The sequence below is a fragment of the Capsicum annuum genome, chromosome 4 (assembly GCF_002878395.1).
Source record: "Capsicum annuum cultivar UCD-10X-F1 chromosome 4, UCD10Xv1.1, whole genome shotgun sequence".
Classification (NCBI taxonomy): Eukaryota; Viridiplantae; Streptophyta; class Magnoliopsida; order Solanales; family Solanaceae; genus Capsicum; species Capsicum annuum.
This window is the reverse complement of record NC_061114.1, coordinates 15,053,404-15,079,084: the sequence shown is the minus strand read 5'-3', so window position 1 is coordinate 15,079,084 and position 25,681 is coordinate 15,053,404. Positions and strand designations below refer to the sequence as shown.

The 25,681-nt window shown below is 38.5% G+C and overlaps 1 protein-coding gene across 2 annotated transcripts in view; it reads left to right on the top strand.

The window, feature by feature from the left end:
- LOC107868202 (ran-binding protein M homolog) overlaps positions 1–23,634 on the top strand; it is a 34,362-nt gene extending 10,728 nt beyond the window's left edge. The window contains exons 2-10 of one of the 2 annotated variants that reach the window (XM_016714824.2): positions 6,055–6,201; positions 6,347–6,433; positions 6,886–6,931; positions 7,386–7,462; positions 9,495–9,657; positions 11,187–11,255; positions 11,499–11,558; positions 21,435–21,521; positions 23,047–23,634. In XM_016714824.2, coding sequence (XP_016570310.2) covers positions 6,055–6,201; positions 6,347–6,433; positions 6,886–6,931; positions 7,386–7,462; positions 9,495–9,657; positions 11,187–11,255; positions 11,499–11,558; positions 21,435–21,521; positions 23,047–23,322 — 1,012 coding nt within the window. In that variant the 3' untranslated portion in view covers positions 23,323–23,634. The remainder of the gene's footprint in view (positions 1–6,054; positions 6,202–6,346; positions 6,434–6,885; positions 6,932–7,385; positions 7,463–9,494; positions 9,658–11,186; positions 11,256–11,498; positions 11,559–21,434; positions 21,522–23,046) is intronic. The other variant, XM_016714825.2, reaches the window with a different exon arrangement.
- The last annotated feature ends 2,047 nt before the right edge of the window (positions 23,635–25,681 follow it).

Below are 25,681 nucleotides of genomic sequence, written 5' to 3'. Positions count from 1 at the left end.
GGGTCTATTGGACACAGCCTCTCTACAGTTGAGGTAGGGGTAAGATCAAATTGCTATTGGATTCACTAGTCCTGAGTTTAAATTGTGTCGCCAACCTGTGTATTTTACATTCTTGGACTTTAATTTTGATCATAATTATAGCTCTATATTATATGAAAATGAAAGAACAACAACACCAACAACATATCCAATGTAATGCCCAGTGGTTCTTGTCTTGAAGTGTGATGAGATGGATAGAGAGGCGGTGGGTGAAGAACCTTTCTGTGCGTTAATGTGAATCATCATGGATATGATGTTGGTGTTGTTCAAGCTAATCGTCCTGCACCATCAAAACACCTTGTTTATTATTTCGAGATATTTGTGGAAAATGTTGGTACCGAAGGACAAGTTGCTATTGGGTTTACTACTCCTGGGTTCAAATTACGTCATCAACCTGGGTATTTTACTTTCTTGGAGTTCGATTTTGATCATAATTATAGCTCATTTTTTATGAAAATGAGTGGTGCATTGTTTTGTTATCTGCTCTAATTGTAGTATTGATCGCGTAGTTTCCGGTCCTTCAATTTCTGGTATTGTCTATTATCTTGTCCTTTGACTATCATATTATGTTGCTGTAATTATTGTCTACATACACTCTACTCTCTCTGGAACAACTTCAACAACTTACCCAGTGTAATATCCAAAAATAGCGTATATACCTAAAAACCCTAATATTTTAAAGAACAATTAAAAGGCGTTGCCTTTCCCGCCGCCTCGCCTCGCCTCGCCACGTTGCCATTCTCGCCAAGGCGTCGCCTTTTCAATTTCGCCTCGCCATGGACTGCTGAGGCGACATAGGCTCGCCTCGCCTCGCCTCGCCTTTCGCCATTGGCGACGAGGCGCTCGCCATTAACAACACTGCGCGTGTTTATTAAAATGAATGAATTTTATCAATTCCTTTTTTATAACTTTATATAGTTTTTGTTGCCTTTTTATTTCAATGCTAATATCAAAGCTTCATTCTTGTCCTCAAAGTGTGATGGGATAAATAAAGGGGGTATTGTTTTTTCTGATAACCGTGGTGTCTATACCAGCTTGCGTGCACCTCGACTAATTCCACGGGATACCTGCCACCTCCCACCAACAACGGTATCAGGTTACTTTGTCCTCCAAGGCTAGGACAAATGGGAAGAAATCACCTAGTGTTTTTGTCTCACTGCGATAGTGTTTTTGTCTCGCTCCGATTCGAACTTGAGACCTTATGGTTCTTAACCACTTCATTGACCACTAGGCCACACACTTGGGTGCGAGGGGTGTTGATTTTCGTTCTTATACTCTAATTTGATCGTAATATGCACTGATTATAGCTCCTTTATGAAAGAAAATTATACTTGCACACTTTGAATTTCACGTAAATAAGAAATTTTATTCCGTAGTCCCCCATTTGGTATATTGCTAGACATGAAATATAAGATGTTAATTAGACAGTGATGCTTGTGCTAGACGATGTCTGCTAGATGTCGAACCAATTCAGCATCGTACCACAATTGAGTTGCCACCTTAAAATGTAACAACTAACAAGATGTTCTGACATCTTCAACCAAAGCTGACTTGCATAACCCTCCTCTTTCCCAAGTTCTTACTTTCCAGAATCCTTCCTCTTGTTGTCACCCAAGCTTAGAAACACACATTTTAAACTCTCTAGGTATGTGGATAACAAGTGCAGGAAATCCACCTTCTCCTTCACCAACAAGTAATAATAATATGACTTAATGGAAAACAATCCACCTCTCCTCGACCCCAGTTACGGAACACACTCCAGGATTTGGTTACTTCCTAGTTACACAAACTCCATCTGAACTTCAGGCCCGAGAGAGCAACTACTTGTTATCCCTGGATCTGCTATTGTTATCTTTTGCTTGCCTAATATTCTGTAGGTGTTAGAAAAGGTTGTCTCGATGCGTTGCTCCACAACACCTGTCATTCAGAAGCTAATTTTGTTGTTCCAAACCTTGCATGCAATAAAAAAGTCTTCTTACTCGTTCATGATATTTTTCTATCAACCACAGTTGCATAATGGTGTTGTTTAGAAATTACTTCCTTGGCCACAATTTCATACTTTTTTGGGTCATCTCAATAAAGCGTGCTCCTCAGTCCATAATATCTACAACTATTTCCCCAGTAATGCCTTGTTGAACACTCAAGTCCTTCACACAAAGTCCTCCTTACTTTTAGGGGAAATAACATCTTGGTTACTAGGTGGTGTTTCTTGATCTTGTATCCTGCATTCCATGGATTGTCCCTCTTTAATCTCTCCAATTTGTCGATCACTCTAGTCGATGCTTGCAAAAGTGACATATCGAATGTGTAGATGCTCGACAATGATTAAACCTTCTTATTGCTCATGACCCAACATTAGAAAGGTTGGTTGTTCGTTTCCCTTTAGAGCCAAAGATGCTATGTAGCCTATGCGACATACTCTGTTCTATTCAAAAGATGAACAGCTTCCCGAACTAGTTATATGCTTAAATATTGTAGGGTGCAATGTTCCACTCCTTGATGTAGGCAGTGATGCCATGATGGGTTTTATTGACAAGAATATTGATGTGGTACTACTAATTAGGTGGTGCACTAGGCGCAAACACTGACATTCTTTATGATGTAACCTAGTGTTATCAAAGGCACGCTCAAATTGCGCTCAAGCCCGGAAGCAAGGATTAAAACGTCGTCATCAAGGTTCTAAGGCATGCTTTCCCTTGCCAATGAGCCTTTTTTGAAAAGGCGACACCAAACAATTGATATTTCACTACAGGGCGGTAGTCCGTCCAGCCATGTTGTATGGAGCGGAGTGTTGGCCAGTGAAGAACTCCCACATCCAAAAGATGAGGGTGGCAGAAATGTGGATGTTGCGCTGGATGTGTGGGCTGACTAGAGGGGATAGAGTTCGGAATGAGAACATCCGGGAGAAGGTTGGTGTGACACCAGTGGAGTGCAAGATGCGGGAAGCCCGATTGAGATGGTTCGGACACGTGAAGAGGAGGGGCATGGATGCCCCGGTCCGTAGGTGTGAGAGGTTAGCGTTGGATGGGTTTAAGCGGGGTAGGGGTAGGCCGAAGAAGTACTGGGGTGAGGTGATTAGGCGAGACATGGAGCAGTTACAGCTCACCGAGGACATGACCCTAGATAGGAAGGTCTGGAGGACGCGAATCAGGGCAGAGGACTAGGGCCAGCCTGAGTCGCTAGTGTAGGGAACTACTTGGTGGGGGTTTATGCATGTTAGGAGCCCGTGTCCCATGTTTTATTATGGATCTGTGTGTTTTCCTTTGTTTTAGATTACTTATGGGTGCCGTATTTATGTTATGTAATCTTGTAACCTTGTGCTGTGCTTTACTATGTGTTTGTGTGGTACCGCGTGTCTTGAGCCGGGGGTCTATCGGAAATAGCCTTTCTACTTCTTCAGAGGTAGAGGTATGGACTGCGTACATCCTACCCCCCCAGACCCCACCAGGTGGGAATACACTGGGTTTGTTGTTGTTGTTGTTGTTGTTCTTTATTCATGTATTTATCATTCGGACTTATAATTAATACTCTTGGACTATACACATATATTTGTATTTTTTCTCCCTTTGCGCCTTTTTTCACTGAAGCCACACTTTAATTGCGTTTCGCACTTAAAGCCCCAACGGACCTTAGAATTTTTTTGCACCTTTTGCTTTAGATAACACTGATGTAACCCGGGCCAACTTCTACGTGATGGATTTAATGTAATAAAATGGAAAAAAAACTTCAGCGGTGTGTGAGAGGTAGATCATTTGTGTAACTGGTTCTGGCTTTGGTTTCGACTGCTATGTTCTCTTGTTGGGGCAATTTTTATCGTCGTAAGTTGATTGATTTGACTGCCATGATTATGATGCAACGAGCACAAATATTGTTATAGATGACAAGGGAACCTATTTCTAGGATGATGTAAACACTAAGATTTTATCTCTTTCACTTTCACACTATATGAACAAGATAAAGAAGAGATAAGACCTTTACTGCATTGATGATAAAGTACATAGAGAACTCTTTCTGTAAATGTTTAAAGCTCAAACTATTAGGGTGTTTGAATGTACTTTTTTTAAGTGACTTAATAGCCAAACGCCAAAAGCCAAAAGTAGGTAGCAACCTACTTTTGACTTTTGACTTATTTTTGTACTTTTTAAGCACAAAGTAAAGTGATGATGTAGACACTAAGATTTTATCTCTTTCACTTTCACAGTATATGAACAAGTAAAGAAGAGATAAGACCTTTACTGCATTGATGATAAAGTACATAGAGAACTCTTTCTGTAAATGTTTAAAGCTCAAACTATTAGGGTGTTTGAATGTACTTTTTTTAAGTGACTTAAAAGCCAAAAGCCAAAAGTAGGTAGCAACCTACTTTTGACTTTTGACTTATTTTTGTACTTTTTAAGCACAAAGTAAAGTGCTTAAAATTACTTTTTGTCTTTGTCAGACATCTCCAGAAATAAAAAAGTGCTTAAAAGCCAAAAGCACTTAAAAATAAGTCAATCGCAACACCCTCTATAAGAAATAAGGAAAGCTTCTTAGTTATTGTACAACAATAAAAAATACTCCACTATATTATGTGAGTTCTTTGCCAAATTAGATGGAGTGGGAAAGAGTATAACTATTTTCACTCAGTTAACTAGACATGTATCCTTGGTGTATGTTATTCTAGACATGTATCCTTGGTGTATGTTATTTGCAGATGATGTGGTACTGATTGACGAGACTCGGGGTGGAGTTAATGATGAGTTGGAGATTTGGAGACCGACGCTTGAGTCTAAAGGATTTCGGTTAAGTAGAACCAAGACGGAGTACTTGGAGTGTAAGTTCAGTGATGTGTCGCAGGAGGCTGGAGTGGTTGTGAAGCTGGACTCTCAGGCCATTCAGAAGAGGGAGATTTCAAGTATCTGGACTCTATGATTCATGATTTAGGGCAATGGTGAGATTGACGAGGATGTCACGCATCGTATTAGGGCAGGATGGTTGAAATGGAGGCTCGCTTCGGGAGTTCTATGTGATAAGAAGGTGCCCCCGAAGCTTAAAGGTAAGTTCTACAGAGTGGTGTTTCGGCCGGCTATGTTGTATGGAGTGGAGTGTTGGCCAGTTAAGAACTCCCACATCCAAAAGTTGAAGGTGGCGGAGATGAGAATGTTGCGATAGATGTGTGGACATATCATGAAAGATAAGGTGAGGAATGAGATTATTCGGGAGAAGGTGGGAGTTGCCTCGGTGGAGGACAAGGTGCGAGAAGTGAGGTTACGTTGGTTCGGGCACGTGATGAGAAGGGGCTCTAATGCTCCAGTGTGGAGGTGTGAGACACTGGCTATGGATGGTTTTAGGCGGGGTAGAGGTAGACCGAAGAAACAGTGGAGGGGGGTGATTAGGCATGATATGGAGCAGTTATAGCTTACGGAGGACATGACCCTTGATAGAAAGGTGTGGAGGACGCGGATTAGGGTAGAGGGTTAGGGGGTGGGAGTGCGTCGGTAATAGTAGGGGAGTGCTCCTTTGTGTCTGGAGTTTCTTGTTCGTGGTGTTGTGGCTGTAGTATTATCTTGTGGCCAGTGGTGTTAGTTTATTTTGCATATCGTACTAGTTTATAGGCACTTATCTTTTGTGTTTGTTATACTGTTAGTTTGTTTTGCGTACCAAACTAGTTTATATGCACTTATGCACTTATCTTTTGTGTTTGTTATACTGTTATCGGTCCTAAGCCGGGTGTCTATTGGAAACAAGCGCTCTACTTCTCCTGGGGTAGTGGTATGGTCTGCGTACGCTCTACCCTCCCTAGACCCCACTAGGTGGGAATGCACCGGGTATGTTGTTGTTGTTGTAACTTGACATGTATAATGAATCTGAACACATACTAATAGTCTAACATGGTACTGCTTGTCATTTGTACGGTTCATTGGTTGTTTGCTCATGTGACATAGACTGAGAGGATTAAATTGGAGGAGTGACATTTTGTTGTTTGATCATTATGTTTCATTTAGAATTTATTTTTCATCTTTCTTTCTTTTCCAGCTGGGAATTAAACAGTTATGGATATCATGGTGATGATGGACTGCTTTACCGTGGACAAGCAAAGGGAGAGACATTTGGGCCAGTTTACTCAACAGGTGATACTGTTGGTGGTGGCATCAATTATGCTTCTCAAGAACTCTTTTTCACGTAAGGATTTATCTAGTTTTACCTCTTCTATAAAGGTGCTCGTGGTAGAATTCTAGATGATTTTTCTTGAGTTTATAGAAAAAAGTGTCTGTTTGCAGTATAATATCTGGACTCAAGATTTGTGCTTTATTTCCTTCAATGCCAGAAAAAATGGAGCAGTTGTAGGAGCAGTTTTCAAGGATGTAAAGGGGCCATTATTTCCTACGGTTGCAGTTCATAGCCAGCATGAAGTGTATGTAGTTTTATCCTTATTGTCTATTCCTTGAACCTTTTATTTCCCTTACTATTGATCGAATATAAATTACGGGTGGCAAAATTCATCTATTCAGGCATCGTGTTCTCAAAGCACCTACTATATTGACATTTTTTTGGGTTGGGGGGTGAGGTGGGTTGTTATGTCTCCAGTTTGCTTATATCTGAAAGATTGATACTTGGAACGCCCAGCATTTTATGTATCTGAATATAATTCCTTATTAAAAATTGTGCTGACCCATGCTGCAAGTTTGTTCTCCACAACCTTCATTATTTTCTTATTATTAGTGTAGTCCTTTGATCCCATTCTTATCCTCAGCAATAGCTGTGTCGATCCTTGGCTAGTGCATCCAAACTCTGTTTTAGTAGTATGCGTCATCATGTTTAGTATTTCTGACTTCTTACAGTTATTTGCTAATGTTACTTTCACAGGGTTAACGTCAACTTTGGGAAGAAACCATTTGTGTTTGATCTTAAGGTAAAGATCCTTCTTTTTATTTAGTTGAATAGTTCTCTTTTGCTTTGCCATGTACTATGAGCTGGATGTGATACATGTAACTGAGCCTTTTACTTTCTCTGTGTGTGGGACTGTCACTGGTCGTGACTCGTATTAATAATGCTTGTGATGCTGTGTGCTTCCATTTTCAAGCAATCAAACAGACAGTAGATGCAGATTGGTATTTCTATGTGTCGGACATTAATATGACATGCTTGTTTGTACACTTGTCTTTCCTCTGTGGGTACGTTATGGTTTGCAACATCTTTTCTTTATTGTCCTTGCTGCTGATTCTGTATAATTGTTAGTTGAAACACAGTTGCTGGTACGTGTTATAGGAAACAATTTGAAAGCACTATTACAAAAACAAGGGAAAAAAAGGATGATTGCTTATGTTCAAGTATTAATCCGCTATGGTTTTGCTTTCTTTGTTTAGGCATATGAAGCACAGGAAAGGGCAAAGCAGAATTCAACTATTGAAAAATTGTCTATACCTCAGAATGCCAGTTATGGGTAAATACTCCCTCCACCGCATTGCTATTACCTTTTTTCTGGTTGCGAGTTATAATTATAGTTCTTTAATAAAGATCGTTTTTTTCTGTTTTAAATAGAATAAAGCTAGTGTTAGAATACTTCCTGTCTAGTATAGTATTCTGCAAGTAATAAACAGTGAAGAGAAAGAATTTTGATTCTAAGGTAAGTGGACAACATTTCAGAATGGACTGATAAAGTGGCGCTGGGTGAGGCCTAGTGATCATTGAAGTAGGGAGAATTATGAGGTCTTAGGTTCAAATCTCAGTGGTGTCAAAAACACTATGTGAGATTTCTTCGCAGCTGCCTAAGCCTGGATGGTCAGGGATAATCAATACCTGCGATGATGGGATGTAGCTGCCTGCCTGTGGAATAGTATGTAAGTGGGCCTGGATACCACTGTAAAAAAAGTAGGCCGATGAATGAGGCTCATTAAAGTTGCTATGTCTATTTTCTTCCAGACAAAAGGTGCATGATTTTCATATTATCTCAATTTAGCTCTGAAGAGAAGGGTAGATGACAAAGTATTAAACACACACTGAAGAACAAGGAGAATGCTGATCACATGCTCTATAAACATATTATGCCGAGTCTATAAATGCATATAGAACCAATAATGGAATAGCTGTACTTTGACAACTGTGTCTTTACCCTGTCACATATCCAATTATGGTCCTCATATGGTTTTGGTAAAGTTGCTTCCATGTGAACATGAGGTCATGGGTTCAAATCTTGGAAATATACCCTTGTGGTCGGCCCATTCCCCGGACCCTATGCATAGTGGGAGCTTCAGTGCACCGGGCTGCCCTTTATAAGGTTTTGATATGAACATGGGGTGAATGAGTTTAAATCATGAGCCACCTGTAGGTTCAGACTTCAAATAAATATATCCAATAATCTAAGGGTGATAACCTTTTAAAATTGTTTTTTTTGGTAATATTCTCTAGACTATATAAAAGGTAAAAGTAATGATTCAAAGAAACCATTATTATTTATTTTACCAATTTCAAAAAAAAAAAAAAAAGAAGAAACCATTATTACTTACCTTTAAAAAGAGAGAAAAATGCTCAAAAGACTTTGTCCATTATTGTTTGGAGCATTTATCTTGAATAGTGTCACAAATGTCTTTGTGACTATTTTTTTTTATGAAGTTTCAAAAATGTTAATTTAGTCCCTCTTGTTTTAAATAATTAGCTTGTTTAGTATTTGCAGATTAGTCCCTTCTGTTATTAGAATTAGTTCTCTTTTAGTCCTAAATTCAGACAGGTGTCATGATTTCATTTGTATTGTCAGTGTTATATTCTCTCTACTGAGCAACTGTTGAGGCAATGAAAAATTGAAAATCATATTCTGCATTTTCCTTTCTTCTTCTTTCCCTTTCTTTCCTGCTTTTCTTTCTTCTTATGAAATCAGTAACAATGGCACACCTCTTGTTACACAAATAGTTATCAGCTATGCTGTGAGGCAATTATTTCATGCACCTGAAGAGATTTAGAGAATCAGTGTATCGGGTCAGATTCAAAATTGTATTGGGACGGGGTTGGCATTTTTGAGATGAAAGTTAAACCTCCATGGTCTAACGGATCTGTTGGACAAGCCACATGGTTTTGGGAATTTTTAAATGATCTAGATATTTGAATGTGCTTAGTCGGCGCAATGTAGAATTTTTTGATAACTGAAAGATCAAAGTCATAATTTATTTTTGAGAGTCACAATTGAAGATATCTTCGGTGAGCTGCATTGAAGTCCTCCAGATATCAGGATGAGTGTGCCTTTGATATTTGAGATGTGTTCCGGGAGTGTGCAGCTAAGTATATTTGAGTGATTTTTACCTCATATTCTGCTGAATCTTAATTTTGACCTGAAAGAAAAGGAGTGGGGAAGTGTTTAGACTATGTTGAATTAACTGAGTAATTAAAACACATCTGTTACTAGTGTTAGTATCTTTGTACACATTGCATGTCACTACTGTTGGAAATGCATTTCTATTAATTAACGGTTTTTTAACTACCAGAATTGTTCGCTCATATTTACAACATTATGGATATGAAGATACACTGAAAACGTTTGATGTTGAAAGTAGAAGCACTCTTCCACCCATCTCCTTTGTTCAAGAAAACGGCTTTACAGAGGACATGAATACGTATTCATTAAATCAGAGAAAGGTTCTTCGTCAGGTATGAAATGTGGAAGCATCTTTTTCCTACCATGATGATGTTAATATACACATTAGTCACTTGGTTTTATTGCTGTCGGTGCCTGTGGGACCACTTTCTTTTCCTTTTTTTTCCCAGTGGCTGGATTGAGAGAAGCCGATTGATCTTTCACTTCTTTTATTTCCTCTGTAAAATAAACAATAGAAGATATATAATGAGAAGAGGGAGTAAGAAATAGAAATTTGGTGGGATTAGTAATTATTTGGGACGGTAGAAAAGAAAACAGGTAAATGAGAGTTGCTCTTTGTATAGTGTGAGAGAAGCGCTGTTGGCTGGTGAAAAGATGTTCTATGCTGTGTGTTTCTTCTCCCATCTCTTATTCCTTTACCGAACATGAAAGACTGGATATTGTTCAACTCTCCTCTGGCTTTCCTTGTCACATGGTTCCCAAGAAAAAAAAACCCTTTCTTCAAATGATGCATTTTTTCCCACATTTATGTTGTCTTTGCTGATTTCAATATTTGATGGAAGTTGAAATAACTAACTGAACAGTTTGCCAAGACAAAGAAAATCATCTGGTGAAAGAATATACAGGTGCTGGTTCTGAATGGGTGGATAAGAGAAGCATTATATAAGCTTTTCAGCAATGTGGTGAACTAGAATTAGGAAAGTTAGAGACAATATTAGGTGATATCAGTATCCAATCTTTCAGTCCTGAGTCCCATCTGGAATTCTGATGTTCAATGAATTTTTGATTACTTGCCACTTAGTAGTGCTATTGAGGATTCCCTTCACGCAGACAACTTCCTTTCTCTCTTTTAAGTTATTTGAGTGTAAAATCTTTTGATATGTCCTTTTTTTCCACTTCAAACACTAATTTAACTTTTGGAGGATACTTCAGATGACATCTTTCTTCAACCCCTTCCTTGTAAGAACAGAAAATTTTTAAGGCTGAAGAAAATAGGAAAAAAAGACGTGTAAGATTATCTGTAAATGGAAGCTTTCGTACGCATTAGAGTTTTAAGACGATTGACAAATCAAGGAATAGCTTTAGTCAGCCTTTTGGCAGAGGTCAAGTGTAGTCTTTGTTCTTATCAGTTTTAAGACTATTGCCAAGTGAAGGAATAGCTTACGGGAAGAAACCCTACACCTCTGACCATAAGATGACCGTTTGAATCTCCTGGAGAGTAAAGCAGGATAAGACCACTATTGGTTTCTTGGGATGTTGTTTATTTGGGGAGGGGGGGTTCTTGGGTAAGCATATGAAAAGAAAGAGAAAGATCGGAGTATCTCTCTTGTACAAAGCTAAGTTAGTTGATGAACGACCAGTAACTTTTACCATCCATTATTGTTCATTTTTGCTAAATACTAGTTTTGGGTTAGTTTCGGATCTGCACAAAACGATGTAACTATCTCTCCTTCCACACACTCCAAAAAAATCAATATGGCACTTCCATCCGCAGACTTTTAAACCCCTTCTACCTGCTCCATGTAGTTTCATTTTTCTGACATAGAAATGACTCACCGGAATGTCTTTGTTGTTTAAACAGTTAATTCGGAGTGGTCAAATTGGTGATGCTATTGGTAAACTTAAAGATTGGTTTCCTCAGATTGTCCAGGTAATTTTCTGTTAGCTGAGAGAGTGGTTTCCTCTTCTTTCCTCCACAGCCTATACATGGCATTCTAGTTCTATACTTCTATTACATTTGTTTCCATTTAGCTTTCAATAAGTCGCAGTTTGCTTGCTAATTACCTTGAGTTGTGATGAACTAGTATACCATTCTTTTGTCCACAACGTGACAAAGAACTTGTTCTATTTGACTCACTTTTCTTTTCCTGATAAGTTGCTCTATGCTCTTTAGGATGGTGCATCAGCTATATGCTTTCTGCTTCACTGTCAAAATTTTATTGAGCTAGTACGGGTAAGTTGCTTTTGCACATGGTTCTGCTGCTTCATGTTTTTCTCTCTGTATAAAACTTGTAGCTACAAGAAAAACGACTGCCGCAATCCCTAAGCAAATGGTTTAATTTTTCCAACTTCTTGGTGAAAATTCAAATGTTTCTTTAGTTTGAAATCATATTGAGAAGAATTTAGGTTCATGTTAGAGGTTAGGCAGGACTAAAAAGCTTTAACTAGACAGAGAAATGCGATGCATGAAAAAGAAAGATAGCTCATAGGTATGTGGCAAAAGAAGTAAATGGGGCCAAGAACTGAGAATATTTATTTGTAAGTATGAACTGATTATAAGTGATCCAGCGAAAGGAAAAAGGGAAATGACATACGCAATGTGTTGGGGTTTTTTAGGCCTTTAGTAGGTCTTGTTGGTTCCTTTTCTGGTTCATTCTTAAAGGTGGTAAATGTATTTGTATGGGTTCTATATTTTTTTTTGGTAACTAGTTGACTTGTATTAATTTTTTTTTTTTGGTAATAAGGATAGATATTATAATTATTTTTTTTTGAGAAGAGGATAGAAATTATAATTATAATCTATAGATAATTAAGGAGTAACAGCAGGAGTAGCAGGAATGCTACTTTGAGCATTCGGGGGAACATTACATCTACTAATATTAAGAACATTGTCACTACTAATACTAGACAATAGAGACTGGTTACCTACACTAGCGACTTGTATTAATTACCAAAGTGAAACTTTACAAAGCCATAGTCTAGCTCACACAGCTGATTATCTACAAATAAAGTAACAAAACAGCAAATCTATGCTAATTAATTTTAAACTTAACCTGTTTCACGTAGGACTGTAGGCCTGTTGGGGCCCTAACGCAGCAGATGTAGACTATATCTCTGGCAGGGCATTGCCATGCATTGTGTTTCTTCTCGAACAATCTCTGATTTCTTTCAGTCCAAATGGAATAGACCATCTCTGAATAGGCTAGTTTGAACAATTGCGTGGCTGGGCTTCTTCCTTTTGCATTGTTAATGACCGTTGCAGATGCAACTCCCAGTTCGCATCCTCAAAATGATGTTGCAGCCAGCCCAACACTTCCGACCAAATTTGTTTTGTGTAGGCGCAGTGGATGAATAGGTGATCCCTAGACTCATTGTGAGTTTGACATAGGACTCACTTCTGATCAACTTGTATCCCCATCTGGTCAGTCTATCGGTGGTAAGATCCTGCAATTGTGTAGCCACAGCGTGACCTGAGCTTTAGGTCTAGCAGTATTATTAAGTACCAAATTCTTCCATGGAATCTAGTATGGCTTCCCAACAACAACAACATACCCAATGTATTCCCACAAAGTGGGGTATTGAGATGGTAAAGTGTATGCAGTCCATACCACTACCTTAGATGAAGTAGAATGGTTGTTTCCAATAGACCCCTGACTCAGCTTAGATAACGGTATAACAACAAAAAACATAAAATAAACAACAAAATGGGATAACACACCGCTAGATAATAAAAACATAAGACTTCGACAAAGTAATACTATAAACTATATATTCGAGATCACAAACATCCTCAGGACACTACGAACAAGTAACTACGGACACAGATACAAACAAAGCCTTCTCCCTATTATTACGGACGCATTCCTACCCACTAACCCTCTACCCTAATTCGCGTCCCCCCCAACCTTCCTGCCAAGGGTTATGTTCTCAGTAAGCTGTAACCGCTCCATGTCATGCCTAATCACCTCCCTTCGATATTTCTTCGGCCTACCTCTATCCTGTCTAAAACCATCCCTAGCCAGCCTCTCGCACCTTCGAACTGGAGCATTCGTGCCCTTCCTCATCACATGTCCAAACCATCGCGACCTTACTTCCCACATCTTGTTTTACACCAAAGCCACTCCCACTTTCTCTCGACTAACCTCATTTCTAGTCCCATCTCTCTTGGTAAGTCCCCACATCCATCTCAACATCCTCATCTTCGCCACCTTCAACTTTTGGATATGGGAGTTCTTAACAGGCCAATATTTTGCTCCATACAACATAACTGGTTGGACTGCCACTATGTAGAACTTACCTTAAAACTTAGGAGGCACCTTCTTATCATACAAAACTCCCGAAGCGAGCCTCCACTTCAGCCACCTTGCAGCAATACCGTGTGTGACATCCTCGTCAATTTCTCCTATCCCCTGAATCATAGATCTAAGATACTTGAAATTACCCCTCTTTCGAATGGCCTAAGAATCCAACTCTGCTACCACGTCAACCTCATGCATTGGATCGCTAGACTTACATTCCAAGTACTTAGTCTTAGTCTTGCTCAACCTAAACTCTATAGGCTCTGGTGTCTGTCACCAAAACCTCCAACTTAGCATTAACTCTTCCCTGAGTCTCGTCAATTAGTACAACATCGTCAACAAATAACATAAACTAAGGCACCTCCCCTTGAATACGCTGTCAAAACATCCATCACCAAGACAAATAAATACGGGCTAAAAGTCGATCCCTAGTGTAACCCTGTCGAAATAGGAAAGTGCTTCGACTCTCCTCCTATCGTCCTTACACGAGTCTTCGCTCCGTCGTACATGTCCTGAATCGGCCTAATGTATGCCACGGGCACACCTCTAACCTCCAAGTACCTCCACAGAATCTCTCAAAGGGCTTTTATCATACGCCTTCTCGAGATCGATAAACACCATGTGCAAGTCCTTCCTTCTCTCCCTAAACTTCTCCACTAATCTCCGTACGAGGTGGATAACCTCAATAGTCGAGCGACCTGGCATAAAACGGAACTGATTTTCGAAAATAGTCACGATCCTTCTCAGCCTTAACTCTACCGGTCTTTCCCAAACCTTCATAGTATGACTTAACAACTTAATACCCCTATAGTTGTTGCAAATCTGAATATTTCCCTGTTCTTATATAATGAGATCATCATACTCCATCTCCAAGCTTCGGGTTTCTTTGCCACCCTAAAAATGATGTTAAATAACCTTGTCAGCTACTCCATACCTTCCCCGCTAGTGCTCTTTCGAAAATCCACCGGAATCTGATCTGTCCTAGTCGCACGACCCCTCCACTTCCTATGAATAACACCCTTGACCTCCTCGACCTTGATACGCCTACAATAACCGTAATCGTCACAACTCTCTGAGTGCTCCAAGTCCCCCAACACAAAACCTTTGCCACCCTCATCGTTCAAAAGTCTATGGAAAGAGGACTGTTAACGTCTCCTAATGTGGGCATCCTCTACCAACACTTTTCCATCTTCCCTTTTGATGTACTTCATTTGGTCAAAGACACGGGTCTGCCGCTCCCTAGCCTTAGCAAGCCTATAAAACTTCGTATCTCCGCCTTTCTCCTCTAAAGCCGCATACAAAATCTCGAAAGCTATTGTCTTAGTCGCCATAACCGCTAACTTAGCCTTTCTTCTAGTTAACTTATACTCCGTATTTGTCCACTTCTCTTTGTCATCTTTGCTCTCAACCAACTTTGCATAAGCCACCTTCTTTTTCCTTCTTTTTAACTTCTTCGTTGCACCACCAATCCCCTCGATGCTTGCCAGATCGGCCTCTCGAGACACCCAACAACTCTCTAGCATGGCTTCCCAACAGCTACAAATTAATTCACTTGATAATAATATGGTTGGTTTTTGGCACGACTTGGACTTGATCCAAAACTCTTCTAGACTTTAATAGTTCCTGACCATCCAAGAGGCTTGTAGAGGTACATGAGCTTCACTAAAAGGAACAGTCTTTATATAAAAATGAATGGATCCACCTTAACCTCAGCTTATCCTATTTTGGGCTCTATATTTTTAAGTCATTAATCTTCTTTTCTGAGGTTATCTTCTAATATACTGTGATATAAAATTACATGAAAATGGAGAAAAAATAGTAGTCTATCAACTTATCCCTTTCTTTTAATAATTAATGATTATTTATTGCCAAGTACAAAGAGAGAAATGATCCACAACAATATAGAATATGACCTATTAAATTTACATATGTGTTTGTATGTCACATGTCCTTTAATATGGACATATGACATCCATCCATAGAATGCCTGAAGCATATAGTTCAAAGTTTTGGAGATTATATTCGATCAAATTACAAAGATTGTTATACAGTCTAAAACAATCAGGGCGTATGCGGTATAATCGCCTAAGTGAGTACTTGAAAAGCGAAGGTTACATAAATGATGTCATATGTCCTTGTATTTTCATTATGAAACGGCATTTTTTTTTTCTTTTTTTTAATGACCCAGTGTGGGCCAGGGGTTAAGCAACACCCCCAAGCTTTTTATTTCAACAAAAGTAAAAGTACAAGGAGGGGGACTAGGCCAAAACCTCTGATATGGTACAATACATGACAAAGTGGTGGAATTACGCTACCTAACATGTGGCCTAGTAGCATAATTCTATGATAAACTATGAACAAACTATGGAAGTATGATGTAGTACAATGAATCATCTACCTCGGCTGCTCTGTGACCTTGTGAGAGGTCTGTTTGTACTGATTGCCGCTTTGTAGTTGAAGCCTTTTATTAGTCGAGAACCTCGCGGTGATAAACCCTGTTGAACTGCAATCTCTTGCCGTTCCTGATGAAAGTCCGTGTCCTCCGTAGGATGAATAGGTTGGAGATGTTCTTCACATTCCTCTTCTATGGAAAAAGTGTCAAGATCTTCTTCATCTTCAGACTGAATAACCTGGTATTCGTCCTCTTCATCTTCCGGATGGTCAGGGTTTGTCATACTCGTTGTTTATGTGGATGATATAAATCTCATTGAGACTCCAGAAGAGGTCCAAAAGGCAATTGAATATCTAAAGAAAGAATTCGAAATGAAAGATCTTGGAAAGACAACTTAGCTCAATTAAAATGAGGCTTTATAAAGGGAGATAAAACGAAGCACATCTCGCCAAAGTTCTTCTTCACACATGATCTCAAGAAGAATGGTGATATTGATGTACAACAAATACGTTCTAGTGACAATTCAGCAGATTTGTTCACCAAATCTTTACCTACTTCAACCTTTGAGAAGATGGTACACAGGATTGGGATACGAAGACTGAATCGGTTGAATCGGGGTCTTCATCAGGGGGAGTAAGAATACACGCTGTACTCTTTTTTCCTTAATCAAGGTTTTTATCCCACTGGGTTTTTTCTGATAAGGTTTTTAATGAGGCAACACTCAAATGCATATTCAGATAGTTTTCCTTTACATAGGCATCCAAGGGGGAGTGTTATGAGTTGGTGGATGCCATATGTCCATATTAAAGGACATGTGGCATACAAACACATATGTAAATTTAATGAGTCATATCCCACCTTTTTATTGTTGTTGATCATTTCCCGTACTTGGCTATAAATAGCTATTAATTATTTAAAGAAAGGGATAAGTTGATAGACTGCTATTTTTACTTTCTCCATTTGGCATATTTGTTTCATGTAATTTTATATCATGTTATGAGTTGATGGATGCCATATGTCTATATTAAAGGACATGTGACATACAAACACACATGCAAATTTAATGAGTCATATCCTACCTCTTTATTGTTGTTGATCATTTCCCTCTTTGTACTTGGCTATAAATAGCCATTAATTATTTAAAGAAAGGGATAAGTTGATAGACTACTATTTTTAATTTCTCCATTTGACATATTAGTTTCATGTAATTTTATATCATGTTATCAACAGGAGTCTCTGCAAAAACTTTTCAACTTAGGTTTGTATTTATTTTTCTTAAATAATGTCAAATATATCCAAGCGTTAATTTGTTGCCGTAGATATATCGGGCAAAACTTACATGTCTTGGGCACTGGATGCTGAAATACATTTAGATGCGATGGGTCTGGCAGACACTATCAAAACGGAAATCATGCATCAAATCAAGACAAGGCCAAGGCCATGAAATTTCTCTGTCATCATCTTGACGAAGGTTTGAAAATGAAATACCTCACAATTAGGGATCCACTTATATTGTGGAATAATTTAAAAGAAAGATACGACCACCCGAAGATGGTCGTCCTTCCACAAGCTTGTTATGAATGGATCCATCTGAGGTTGCAAGATTTTAAAAATATAACTGATTATAATTGTGCGATGTTTAGAATTAAATCATAGATTAATTTATGCGGGGAAGACATCACAGATCACGACATGTTAGAGAAAACATTCTCTACCTTTCCCGCCTTGAGTATGCTCCTGCAGCAGCAGTATTGAGAAATGGGATTTAAAAAATATTCTGAATTGATTTCTTATCTTCTTATTGCTGAACAACATAATGATCTTTTAATGAGAAATAATGAAAGTCGACCTGCTGGTATTGCTCCATTCCCTGAAGTGAATGCTACAAATTTTCACCCAACCAGACGTGAAAGAAGTCGTGGTCGAGGTCGTCGAAGGTATTTTAATCAGGGTGATCGTCTTGTAATAAACAATGACCCTCAGCACCAGCAGTGCAAAAAGAAGGGTGAAGCTCTTGAAGCAGTGCTAAGGACGAACACTGAAAATAAATGTTATCGATGTAGGGGAAAGGGGCACTGGTGGCATATTAGTTTCATGTAATTTTATATCATGCTGATAACGTGATATAAAATTACATGAAACTAATGTGATATAAAATTACATGAAACTAATATGCCAAATGGAGAAAGTAAAAATAGTAGTCTATCAACTTATCCGTTTCTTTAAATAATTAATGGCTATTTATAGCCAAGTACAAAGATGGAAATGATCAACAACAATAAAGAGGTGGGATATGACTCATTAAATTTACATGTGTTTGTATGCCACATGCCCTTTAATATGGACATATGACATCCACCAACACATAGCACTCTCCCTTGGATGCCTATGTAAAGGAAAACTATCTGAATACGCATTTGAGTGTTGCCTCATTGAAAACCTTACCCAGTAAAACCCAGTTGGACAAAAACCTTGGTTAAGGCAAAAAGAGTACAACACGTATTCTTTCTCCCCCTGATGAAGATCCCGATTCAACCGGTTCAGTCTTCGCATCCCAATCCTGTGTACCATCTTCTCAAAGGTTGAAGTTGGTAAAGATTTGGTGAACAGATTTGCTGGATTGTCATTGGAACGTATTTGTCGTACATCAATATCACCATTATAGGATTTCTTAAAATTTTTCTTGTTAAGTATCCAACATCAGAAAAGAGATGGGTAATTGGTCTCCTTATATGGATTTGTGCAGTCCCCCCCTCATGAGCTTGTTTTTGAGCGTGAGTTAGGCCTAAGATCTATTCTTTACATGGTATCAGAGCCAGGTCCATCCCAGTTTGGGCTCTTGGTCCACGCGCTAGGGTCAGATGCCCCTGGGCGTGAAGGGAGTGTGACAGTGGGTAAAAGTCCCACATTGGTTGAAGAATGGACCGGTGGTTTGCTTATATGGATTTGGGCAATCCTTCCCTCATGAGCTAACTTTTGAGGTTGAGTTAGGCCCAAGAGCCATTCTTTATCATGGTATCAGAGCCATACCCATTCCAAATCTTTGTTCACCGATGTGTTATATTGTCTACGCTCCAAGCCTTGGCGTGTGGGGGAGTGTTAAGTACCCCACATCAGGATAAAAATGGGTAATTGGTCTCCTTATATGGATTTGGGGAATCCATTCTTTACGTTTCTTAAAAAAAAGAAAGTTTTCACATTCCTCAGGTAAGTATTGCCAAGTTTAAGTTGTGCTAAGAATGAAATTAGAGTTTATGATCTCTTAAATTAAGGAAGGGCCCGTTCTGCATACAGTGATGAACAGTGCTACTACAATTAATGATTTGATATTTAGTTGGGCTTTCAGATGAGTGGAAAGAAGGTGCAGAGCTTGGAATATAGTTGCCTTTTCAGTTATGTGGGGTTCTTGAGAGTAACAAACAAGGAATGTCTGTCTGTCTCTTTTTGTTCATAAGTAAATTTTTGGATCACCCATGAAGTTCTAGCTAGTTAAGACGAGGGTATGGTTTTTACTCGCTCGACTGTAAAATAGCAACTCATATACAAAGTTAGTTATCAAAGATACAGTGAAACTTAAGTGTGTAGTGTACGATTACAATGAGGAGAAATGGAAATCAGATCATTTCCTGTTAAAGAAAAAAAAGAAATGTAAATCTGATCCAACTTATTTGTTGATGAAGACGGCAAGAGAGATCTTTTGACCAAAAGCAAAGCCACTGGAACGCTTCTGGATGGTTTGAAATTGTAGAAAAGGAAGAATTTATCTGGGAGAAATCTTTTGAGAAAAAGCAAAGCCACCGGAACTCTTCCGAATGGTTTGAATTCGTAGAAAAGGAAGAACTTTAAAGAAGAATCAGATCTGACGTTATTTTAGATGGGATGTACTAGAACATAAGGATAATATTAGAGATGTATGCTGGTTCAAAATAGTTGGAGGAAGAATTGAATCTCCTTAAACATAAAATATGTTTCAAAATATATATGTGCATGAGGAGGTTTACAAGGATAGAGGTGATGGCAGACATCAGGTGAAGTATAGTGATTATCTCGGAATTCACCCACAAATAAAGGAAGGGAAGACTTGCAATATGCAAATTTCCAAGAAAGGGTAAGCTTCCCTCAAATGATATCTAGTGTGCTCCATATTACCCTTCTCTAAGGTTGGATCCATCTTAAAGAGTGCCTCCTGTTGCAACGTGATCCTCAAAGTTATAAGGCAACTTGTGAAGGTGGTTTCATAGTGTTAGTGTAATTCAGATACTCAAAAAGAGGATTTGGATTCCCTTGAGGAAAGAGCCGTCCTGACAGCGATCTTACACATGCTGGTGACCTTTAAAAGAAGTGTTCACCCTTGGAGGTCAAGATTTAGGAGAACTTTTGGCTAATTTTTTCTGATTGAAATTTGGTATTTCTGGATTTGGATATTGCCAATTTTTGTGTCAGATTCTCTGGGTTCTGGCAAATTTAGATGGTATACTAGTTAACTATGTCTCATGTATTATTCAGTTTTTCATGATACACTCTTGTCGAACTGATGTGAGTCTTTTTTGTGGATTCTTTAAAATACACTGAAAGTTTGCAAAAGACTTGATGTTTCCGTAACTCGATATTTGCATTCCCCCGTATTGAATGGGCACCCATAAGCGACTCATGTGATATAGCTAGTTTACTTCCTGTTTGGTGAGTAGACAAAAGTGAAAATCACAATAAACGCTAGAGCATGTTTGAAATGTAAGCTTAATTAAAGGGTGAGCTGTAGAGGAGAACTCCACAGGAAGGGAAAAAATAGAAATGTTGCAAGTAAAAGTAATTATAAACATGATAATTATTTGGGCAGAAGAGTGGAAAAACTACAAATAGGCTATTTTTGTTGAGTGGAGAACCCATCGGTGAAGGTGCACACATATCTATACTAGAACACAGCCAAGTAAGCGAGTGGAAGTGCACAAGCTAGGTTTCACTGAGCTTCAGCACTTTAAGCGAACCTTTAACAGCACTTGTCAGATGTTTTACTTTATCAAAATGTATTCATTTGACTCATTATTTTGGTAAATGAATTATCTAAATAAGAAAAAATTGGGCCTTCAAATTTAGACCCTATGGATGAAGGAGAAAAGATGTCCTGTTAGTGATTCTTTTGGTATAGAAGACTACCTGAGTAGTGTGATTCATTTCTTCTGACTAAGCTTGAAACAGAATGTGTTTGCTTAGAACATACGTGTATCTCCAAAGAATTGAACATTTTGGTGCTTCCTTTGATATTGTTTAGATGTATCCTCGAATTATCGTATTCCTACCCTCTTTCTGAGATTGTCTAAGAATGTCAGTTGTTGACCAATCTTCAGCTAATAAGTGTTTTAAAGGTGCCGTGTAGTCATATAAATAGGGTAGAGTTTGAAGTTTTACGTGCTGTCTGTAGGTTGGAAAGCTTGAAGAAGCTGTTTTATATGGCAGGACTGAATTTGAAAAATTCTACAAGTTGGGAGACTATGCTGACTTGGTTAAGGTACTACTGGAAATTCTGTTGAACGTTTTCTGGCTGCATTTACTGATTAGCACTATATTAATAGGCGAATCCTCACTAACATGTGTTGGAGATTTTGCTAAAATGGGCTCCCAAGGGTGTGGCCTAGTGGTTCAATGAAGTTGGGATGAGCACCATGAGGTCTCAGGTTCAATTCCCCAGCAGAGACAAACCTAGCACTAGGTGTTTTCTTCCCAATCTGTTCTAGCCTTGGTGAACAGAGTTACCTGGTACCTGTTGCTGGTGGGAGGTGGCAGGTATCCGTGGATTTAGTCGAGGTGCGCGCAAGCTAGCCCGGACACCACGGTTATCAAAAAAAAAAAAAGATTTTGCAAAAATGGGTATAATGTTTTTTCATTTGCAAAAGTCTGTTCAGTATAGTAACGAGCTAATGAATTCAATTATTTTATCCTCATACAATTTGTATATTACATCATCGAGATTTCAGAAGTGTACATCTAAATTTCAAAATATGTAGAGCAACAACACTTTCGTCAAGATTATCTTTTGATTTTTTCCTTCCATATGACTTGGCATACACAAGTGGCGACTGTTATCATCAGTTTCCTTGGTTCCTTTCTATATCTGTATTCTAACCTTCAGCAGAAGAGTTCACAGTCATCACCATTATCCATCTTGCCTCAAATATGTTCAGAAAAAGATCTCGAAATTTCTTTTGAATAGGATCTGTATGATTAGTTATAGAAAATGTCGGAGACATAATATATAGCTTTCTTTTTATTTTAAATAACTGAGGTGTCTGGGCAGCTTTCGCTCACCTCGACTAAATCCACGGGATACCTGTCACCTCCCACCAGCTACAGAGTTCAAGTAACTCTAGATAACTCTGTCCACCAAGGCTAGGAAGAATCACCTGGCAATTTGAACCTGAAACATCAGGTTCTCAGTCCACTTCATTGACCACTAGGCCACACCCTTGGGTGCTATATAGCTTAATTTCAGATAGTATATTTTGTTGGTTGAAAACCAATCTCTCAACCAAGTTTACCTGCCAACAACAGTTTAAATTAAGATTTAGGTGCCTTAATTGCTCCAACTTTGTATCAGAGGACACCAAAGAATCATCTGCATAAAATAAACTTCATATCTCCGTACTACCACTATTATTTGAACTCTTTGAAACCCCCTTATCCATCCTTGTTGATTGGCAAGCTTTATCATCCTGTTGAGCCCTTCCATTCCATAACAAAAAGGAATTAAAAAGTTGACAAAGGATCTCATTCTCCGAGTTTTTCCTATGTTTGTTGCAGATTATATAACTAATCCTATGTGTTCTCCTAATATTACAAGAAAGTTTTCTTTGCGTTGCTTTGTACTGTCCGGCAGCGTGTTCATTTCATGATCCAGAAGCTCAATACTCTTACCAAAATATGCTGTAATTTTGCAATGCAGGGAATGTTCAAGCTATAATATTATTTCGTTGCATCTAATGTTATTTTGAGGAAATATTTGTTCATACTGTTTCTCTCTGTCTGTATCATCGTAGGATTGTGCTGCTCTGCTGGCATATGAGCTACCCCAAAAATCGTCAGTTGGGTATCTTCTAGGAGATTCGCAGCGAGAAATCATAGCTGATGCTGTCAATGCTATGGTATTGTCAACGAATCCCAGCGTGAAAGATTCGAGAGAGTGCTTACATTCACGTCTTGACAGGCTACTGAGGCAGCTTAGCGCTTGCTTCTTGGAGAAGAGGTCGTTGAATGGGGATCAGGGTGAAGGTTTCCATCTGCATAGAATACTTAACAGTGGTAGGAAAGGCTGAGGTATGGTCTCGGTTTGCATTCCCATCACTCCCATCCCAACCCATGTATATGCTCAACCCACCGGGGGGGAAATGCCCCTCGATGACCAGCACACTTGCTGTGTAGAGTCGTTATGTACTTTCTTGATTTGTAAACATTCATTTTCTTGGAAACATTGGGTTGTTGTCTTCGTTTCATACCCCAACAGTAAACCTTCTATAGTTAGTGCTCATTGAATGGTGAAATTCTATACTTTGGGGTATAGCTTTTGTACAGTCATTTTTCAAGTTCTGTTGATTGTTGTGTTGTGTAAGCTGATCCTTTATTTTTCATCTGTTTGTTTCACTACTAAGCTACTACCACGCATTACTAACACCTACTAACACCTGTATAAATGAACCCTATGGGGCCATTTGGCATGAGGTATAAGGTATAATAGTCTCGGGGTCCGATGCAAGATTATTTTATCTTGTGTTTGGTTGGAGGTATTAGTTAATCCTAAGATATGTATTCGACCATTTATACTATAGTTATGGGAGATGTTATCCCATGTACACGTGAGATAACTAATCTCGAAATTAATTATTCTGGAATCACTCTTTTTCAACCAAAAAAACCCTTGAACTGGAATATATACGCACTTGAACTGGAAAAAAGTAAGGCACAATGCTTGAACAAATACCGGAAAGAAAAAGTAAGGCCTATTGCATGAAAGAGGCTCAAATTTGACTTAATCAAAACTCTCAGTGTCTTCCTACAAAGTGGAGTTTGGGGAGGGTTATGTGTACGTACGTCATGCCACTAACTCAAATAAAGTAGAGAGATTGTCTATGATGGAATCCCTGCTTAGGGTGTATAACGGTATAATAAAAAAAATATAAAAATAAACAACAAAATGGGATAATACACTGTCAGATAATAAAAGAAATAAGATACGGACAGTGTAATACTATAAATTCTCTATTTGAAATCACAAACATCATCAGAACACTACGAACAAGAAGCAACAGGCATAGATATAAACAAAGCATTCCTCCATACTATTATGGACGCACTCACCCACTAATCCTCCATCCTTATTCGCGTTCTTCACACCTTCCAATCAAGGGTTATGTTCGCCGTAAACTGCAACCGCTCCATGTCATGCCTAATCACCTTCCTTCAATATTTCTTGGCCTATCTCTACCCCTTCTAAAATCATCCATAACCAGCTTCTCACACCGTCGTACTGGAGCATTCATGCACTTCCTCATCACGTGACCGAACCATCACCACTTCACTTTCCGCATTTTGTTTTCCACTAAAGCCACTCTCACCTTCTCTTGAATCACCTCATTTCTAACTCTATCTCTCCTGGTAGGTCCTCACATCCATCTCAACATCCTCATCTCTGTCACCTTCAATTTTTGGATGTGAGAATTCTTAACTGACCAACACTCTGCTTCATACAATATAGTTGATCGGACTGACCACTCCGCAGAACTTCCTTTTAAGCTTAGGTGGAACCTTCTTATCTACATGAGATTTCCAAAACCAGGTTGAACACTCTATCTTACGAAAAGATCATTTAGATACTTCTGAAATTTATGAGTCACATCAGTGTCATACAAGACATAGTGAGGATATTTTTGACTGTTAATTGCCATTTGAGATGAAGTTGAGGTGTTTAGATGTGCACTATCAAAATTAGAGTTTTTACTTGCTATTTGAGTTTAAATTTGAGTATCTATTTATGTTATGTCCAAAGAGAAAAAAAAAAAGAGTTGTGCTAAACACCCTTGTAATTTCACACTGTTTTATGTACACTTTATATATTTTTGAATCAAACACGTAACAACAGAGAAAAATGAGTTGAAAATCCCTCTCAAGTCTTTAATTAAATAATGATGACAATTGGGTACCACAATATTATTAAGTTAAAAAAGATTAAGTCGCTTAAACAACTGGGACAGTTGTTCGACAACTGCATAAGTTGTCCCAACAACTGTGCACAGTTGTCGAACAACTTTGCACAATTGTCGTAAAATGTTTGAATTTTTTGTCCTTTATTAAAATTTTTTGCTTTAGACAACATTGTTTTTTCACTTGTTTTTCCTAATATTTAAGAGTTAAAAATTAATTAAATATATTTATGGTAAAATATTTCCTTATTAGAAATTATCAGAATTAATGACAATAAATACTTTTTCGTTATTGGGTGTGCAATTCTATAAGATTAATATTATTTAGGCAAAATGGTTTAGTGGACCTCTGTATTAGGTCGGTTTTGTAAGTTGGATACTTCTACTTATATGTTTGTTATCTGAACCCCGGAACCCATTAAAAAGCAACATTTTAAACATTTTTTTGATGAGTGTAACACACTCTCGCCAAGTCAGC